The 6,657-nt window shown below is 57.2% G+C and overlaps 1 protein-coding gene across 1 annotated transcript in view; it reads left to right on the plus strand.

Annotated features, from left to right (window-relative positions):
* The first annotated feature begins 983 nt into the window (after window positions 1-983).
* The window catches only part of LOC116957708 (uncharacterized), a 12,006-nt gene continuing 6,332 nt past the window's right edge, over window positions 984-6,657 (plus strand). Inside the window, exon 1 of the mRNA XM_032980027.2 lies at window positions 984-1,208. Coding sequence (XP_032835918.2) covers window positions 1,008-1,208 — 201 coding nt within the window. The 5' untranslated portion in view covers window positions 984-1,007. The remainder of the gene's footprint in view (window positions 1,209-6,657) is intronic.

A 6,657-nucleotide genomic window follows, 5' to 3' on the forward strand; every position in this document is an offset into this window, starting at 1 on the left:
TCACCCACCACTCACCCACTCACTCACTCACCCACTCACTCACTCACCCACTAATTCACCCACTCACTCACCCACTCACTCACCCACCTGTCTCCCGCTCAATCGCTCACTGACTCACTCACCCACCCACTCACCCACTCATTCACACACTCACTCACCCACCACTCACCCACTCACTCACTCACTCACCCACTCACTCACCCACTCATTCACCCACTCACTCATTCACCCACTCACTCACTCACACACTCACCCACTCACACACTCACCCACTCACCCACTCACTCACCCACTCACCCACTAATTCACCCACTCACTCATTCACACACTCACTCACTCACCCATCTGTCTCCCGCTCAATCGCTCGCTGACTCACTCACTCACCCACCCACCCACTCACACACTCACTCACTCACCTGTCTCCCGCTCAATCGCTCGCTGACTCACTCACTCACCCACCCACTCACCCACTCACTCATTCACACACTCACTCACCCACCACTCACCCACTCACTCACTCACTCACCCACCCACACACTCACCCACTCACCCACTCACACTCATTCACCCACTCACTCATTCACACACTCACTCACCCACCCACTCACACACTCACTCACTCACCTGTCTCCCGCTCAATCGCTCGCTGACTCACTCACTCACCCACCCACTCACCACACCTTCCACACCCACTCAATCACTCACCCACTCACTCACTCACCCACTCACTCACTCACCCACTCACTCACTCACACACTCACCCACTCACCCACTCACTCACTCATCCACTCACTCACTCACACACTCACCCACTCATTCACCCACTCACTCATTCACACACTCACTCACCCACCCACTCACACACTCACTCACCCACCTGTCTCCCGCTCAATCGCTCGCTGACTCACTCACTCACCCACCCACTCACCACACCTTCCACACCCACTCATTCCCCCACCCACCCTCACCCCACCCACCCACCCTCACCCCACCCACCCTCACCCCACATGGCCAATTTCGTTCCAAAACCACAAAGCGCATGCCACCAACACCACCACCACCACCACTCTCTCTCCCTCTCACACTCACCGCATAAATACAGAGTGGGGGGCTTATCTATCTCTCAATCACCAAGGACTGCTCACCAGCCAGACACTCACCAGGGGAAACTCCTCACCAACGGTGACAGCTCACCACCTCCAACCAAGGTGAGCGACACACACAGACAAAGCTCTCCCCAGGTAGCCTCTTAGCAGGGCTGTAGGGGCAAGTGCTGAGACACAGACAAAGCTCTCCCAAGGTAGCCTCTTAGCAGGGCTGTAGGGGCAAGTGCTGAGACACAAAGCTCCCCCAGGTAGCCTCTAGCAGGGCTGTAGAGGCAAGTGCTGAGACACAGACAAAGCTCCCCCCAGGTAGCCCCTTAGCAGGGCTGAAAGGGGCAAGTGCTGAGACACAGACAAAGCTCTCCCCAGGTAGCCTCTTAGCAGGGCTGTAGGGGCAAGTGCTGAGACACAAAGCTCTCCCCAGGTAGCCTCTTAGCAGGGCTGTAGGGGCAAGTGCTGAGACACAGACAAAGCTCTCCCAAGGTAGCCTCTTAGCAGGGCTGAAAGGGGCAAGTGCTGAGACACAGACAAAGCTCTCCCCAGGTAGCCTCCAGCAGGGCTGTAGGGGCAAGTGCTGAGACACAAAGCTCCCCCAGGTAGCCTCTAGCAGGGCTGTAGCGGCAAGTGCTGAGACACAGACAAAGCTCTCCCCAGGTAGCCTCTTAGCAGGGCTGTAGCGGCAAGTGCTGAGACACAGACAAAGCTCCCCCAAGTAGCCTCTAGCAGGGTTATAGCGGCAAGTGCTGAGACACAGACAAAGCTCTCCCCAGGTAGCCTCTTAGCAGGGCTGTAGGGGCAAGTGCTGAGACACAGACAAAGCTCTCCCAAGGTAGCCTCTTAGCAGGGCTGAAAGGGGCAAGTGCTGAGACACAGACAAAGCTCCCCCAGGTAGCCTCTTAGCAGGGCTGTAGGGGCAAGTGCTGAGACACAGACAAAGCTCTCCCAAGGTAGCCCCTTAGCAGGGTTGTAGCGGCAAGTGCTGAGACACAGACAAAGTTCCCCCAGGTAGCCTCTAGCAGGGCTGTAGGGGCAAGTGCTGAGACACAGACAAAGCTCTCCCCAGGTAGCCTCTTAGCAGGGCTGTAGGGGCAAGTGCTGAGACACAGAAAAAGCTCCCCCAGGTAGCCTCTTAGCAGGGCTGTAGGGGCAAGTGCTGAGACACAGACAAAGATCCCCCAAGTAGCCTCTAGCAGGGTTGTAGCGGCAAGTGCTGAGACACAGACAAAGCTCCCCCAGGTAGCCTCTTAGCAGGGCTGTAGGGGCAAGTGCTGAGACACAGACAAAGCTCCCCCCAGGTAGCCTCTAGCAGGGCTGTAGGGGCAAGTGCTGAGACACAGACAAAGCTCTCCCCAGGTAGCCCCTTAGCAGGGCTGCAGGGGCAAGTGTTGAGACACAGACAAAGCTCCCCCAGGTAGCCTCTAGCAGGGTTGTAGCGGCAAGTGCTGAGACACAGACAAAGATCCCCCAAGTAGCCTCTAGCAGGGTTGTAGCGGCAAGTGTTGAGACACAGACAAAGCTCCCCCAGGTAGCCTCTAGCAGGGCTGAAAGGGGCAAGTGCTGAGACACAGACAAAGCTCTCCCCAGGTAGCCTCTTAGCAGGGCTGTAGGGGCAAGTGTTGAGACACAGACAAAGCTCCCCCAGGTAGCCTCTAGCAGGGTTGTAGCGGCAAGTGCTGAGACACAGACAAAGATCCCCCAGGTAGCCTCTAGCAGGGTTGTAGCGGCAAGTGCTGAGACACAGACAAAGATCCCCCAAGTAGCCTCTAGCAGGGTTGTAGCGGCAAGTGTTGAGACACAGACAAAGCTCTCCCCAGGTAGCCTCTTAGCAGGGCTGTAGGGGCAAGTGCTGATACACAGAAAAAGCTCCCCCAGGTAGCCTCTAGCAGGGTTATAGCGGCAAGTGCTGAGACACAGACAAAGATCCCCCAAGTAGCCTCTAGCAGAGTTGTAGCGGCAAGTGCTGAGACACAGACAAAGCTCCCCCAGGTAGCCTCTAGCAGGGCTGTAGGGGCAAGTTCTGAGACTGAGATAAAGCTCCCCCAGGTAGCCTCTAGCAGGGCTGTAGGGGCAAGTGCTGAGACACAGACAAAGCTCCCCCAGGTAGCCTCCAGCGGGGCTGTAGGGGCAAGTGCTGAGACACAGACAAAGCTCCCCCAGGTAGCTTCTAGCAGGGCTGTAGGGGCAAGTGCTGAGACACAGCTACAGCTCCCCCAGGTAGCCTCTAGCAGGGCTGTAGGGGCAAGTGCTGAGACACAGACAAAGATCCCCCAGGTAGCCTCTAGCAGGGCTGTAGGGGCAAGTGCTGAGACACAGACAAAGCTCCCCCAGGTAGCCTCTAGCAGGGCTGTAGGGGCAAGTGCTGAGACAGAGACAAAGCTCCCCCAGGTAGCCTCTAGCAGGGTTGTAGCGGCAAGTGCTGAGACACAGACAAAGCTCCCCCAGGTAGCCTCTAGCAGGGTTGTAGGGGCAAGTTCTGAGACTGAGATAAAGCTCCCCCAGGTAGCCTCTAGCAGGGCTGTAGGGGCAAGTGCTGAGACACAGACAAAGCTCCCCCAGGTAGCCTCCAGCGGGGCTGTAGGGGCAAGTGCTGAGACACAGACAAAGCTCCCCCAGGTAGCCTCTAGCAGGGCTGTAGGGGCAAGTGCTGAGACACAGCTACAGCTCCCCCAGGTAGCCTCTAGCAGGGCTGTAGGGGCAAGTGCTGAGACAGACAAAGATCCCCCAGGTAGCCTCTAGCAGGGCTGTAGGGGCAAGTGCTGAGACAGAGACAAAGCTCCCCCAGGTAGCCTCTAGCAGGGCTGTAGTGGCAAGTGCTGAGACACTGCTACAGCTCCCCCAGGTAGCCTCTAGCAGGGCTGTAGGGGCAAGTGCTGAGACACAGACAAAGATCCCCCAAGTAGCCTCTAGCAGGGTTGTAGCGGCAAGTGCTGAGACACAGACAAAGCTCCCCCAGGTAGCCTCTAGCAGGGCTGTAGGGGCAAGTTCTGAGACTGAGACGAAGCTCCCCCAGGTAGCCTCTAGCAGGGCTGTAGGGGCAAGTGCTTAGACACAGACAAAGCTCCCCCAGGTAGCCTCCAGCGGGGCTGTAGGGGCAAGTGCTGAGACACAGACAAAGCTCCCCCAGGTAGCCTCTAGCGGGGCTGTAGGGGCAAGTGCTGAGACACAGGCAAAGCTCCCCCAGGTAGCCTCTAGCAGGGCTGTAGGGGCAAGTGCTGAGACAGAGACAAAGCTCCCCCAGGTAGCCTCTAGCAGGGCTGTAGCGAAGAGTGCTGATACACAGCTACAGCTCCCCCAGGTAGCCTCTAGCAGGGCTGTAGGGGCAAGTGCTGAGACACAGACAAAGATCCCCCAGGTAGCCTCTAGCAGGGCTGTAGGGGCAAGTGCTGAGACACAGACAAAGCTCCCCCAGGTAGCCTCTATCAGGGCTGTAGGGGCAAGTGCTGAGACACAGCTACAGCTCCCCCAGGTAGCCTCTAGCAGGGCTGTAGGGGCAAGTGCTGAGACACAGACAAAGCTCCTCCAGGTAGCATCTAGCAGGGATGTAGGGGCAAGTGCTGAGACACAGACAAATCTCCCCCAGGTAGCCTCTAGCAGGGCTGCAGGGGCAAGTGTTGAGACACAGACAAAGCTCCCCCAGGTAGCCTCTAGCAGGGCGATAAAGGCTACCGGCACTGTGGCACGCAGACACAACGGCAACATGACGTCACCACGACGCCTGTGCCAGACTAGGTGCACCTTGAGGCTGCCACGTGAAGTGTCGAACGCCCGCTGGCAGGAGGTCACGGGGCAGACCCAGCAGGTGCCACGGGTCGACTGACTGAGATGACTGGCTGATGCATAACCTGTGCCCCATACTGTGCCAACCTGCTGTGCTTTAGCCACCCGGCGCTCCGCTCGTTGTTGTGAGCGTCGTTCCTCCGCCCTCCGTTGTTGTTGGAGGGCGACTGCCTCCAACTGCCCAGTAGCAGCGTCCTTCACGAGCCTCCTCCACAGAGGCCGATCTTGACACCGCTGGTACCGGTCATCGGCAAGTCCACTCAGCTCCACGTCCTCCTGTACCACATCACTCCATTTCTTCTCTAGCCCGTGCCGCGCCCGTTTAGCCCCCTCGATCCGGCCGATCAAAAGCTGTTTCGGCATGCGGTGGCTGGGCATGCGGGCTACATGACCCAGCCAAAGCAGCCTTGCCCGCCGGAGGAGCTCACCGATGGGACCTTGCCCAGATCTTTCAAGGATTTGTGAGCTCCTCACACAATCCAGCCTGGTTAAACCCAGGATGGATCGTAGGCAGGCCAGCCTAAATGTTTCTAACCGGCGAAGATGTTCCATTAGGGGGGTCCACGTTTCGCAAGCGTAGAGAAGGGATGGAATGACCGTGGCCGAGAAGACCTGAAGCTTAGTGCGGAGCGACAGACCAGGTAGCTTCCACACGGCGTTACGCAACCGATGAAAATATATTGCCGCTCGACTGATTCGGAGTGAGACCTCTGCTGTTGAACTGGAGCCGGTCATTAACACACTGCCCAGGTATGGGAAACTCTCCACTCTCTCCACAACTGCCCCATCACCGATTGGGTGTTGTGGGGGTGGAGTGTCCGATGGTACAAAATACGCAGGCAGGTGCTTAGTTTTGGTGGGGCTGATGGTAAGGCCCCACCTATTAGTGGCACGCTCCAGTCTCAGCAGCAGCGTCTCAAACTCCTCCTCTGAGTGAGCGGCAATTACCAGATCATCGGCGTACATAACGTGGTTGAGCAATAGGGAGCCATCCCTTGACCGCACCCGGGCATCGATCAGCCTCCCATTATATCTGTACCAGATGGAATTTCCTCCGGTACAGCTATTGAAGGCTTCACGAACTACGTGGTCGAAATAGATGTTAAATAATGTGGGAGCCAGAGGACATCCCTGTCGCACCCCTAGGTGTACAGGGAATGGCTCTGACTCCCGGCCACGTAGTTTTACCAGGGCCCGCTCACCATCATGAAGGTCCTTAATGATCATGATCAGATGGTCAGGGACTCCGAAAGCATGAAGAACAACCCAGAGCCCAGGCCTACTGATGGTATCATAGGCCTTGACCAGGTCAATAAAGCAGAGATGTAGGTCTTATGGAATTCCCTACACCTCTGCTGTACCAGACGGACAGAAAATATGGCATCTGTGCAGGACCGCCCTTTCCTGAAACCGCATTGGGGCTCCGCAAGCTTCTCCTCAGCGTGCCTGTCAAGGCGATGCTGAATAATCCTTGCCAGGACCTTTCCCGGCACACTGAGGAGTGAGATGCCCCTGTAGTTGTTACAGTCTGTGCGGTCCCCCTTCTTAAAGAGGAGGACCACCAGAGCATCCTTCCAATCCTGCGGAACCCGTCTAGTGGTCCAGACCGTTGTTATGATGTCATCTAGGGCAGCCTGTGGACTAACGCCACCCTCCCTCAGCATTTCGCTTGGAAGATCATCTCTGCCCGCTGCCTTTCCTGGTCTCAGACTCTGGATCGCCTTCAGTACTTCCTCAGGGGATGGCACCTCAGCCAGCCACTCACAGGGGGTGACTT

The sequence above is a fragment of the Petromyzon marinus genome, chromosome 83 (assembly GCF_048934315.1).
Source record: "Petromyzon marinus isolate PM22_M1 ecotype Great Lakes invasive population chromosome 83, UKy_Petmar_22M1.pri1.0, whole genome shotgun sequence".
Lineage (NCBI taxonomy): Eukaryota > Metazoa > Chordata > Hyperoartia > Petromyzontiformes > Petromyzontidae > Petromyzon > Petromyzon marinus.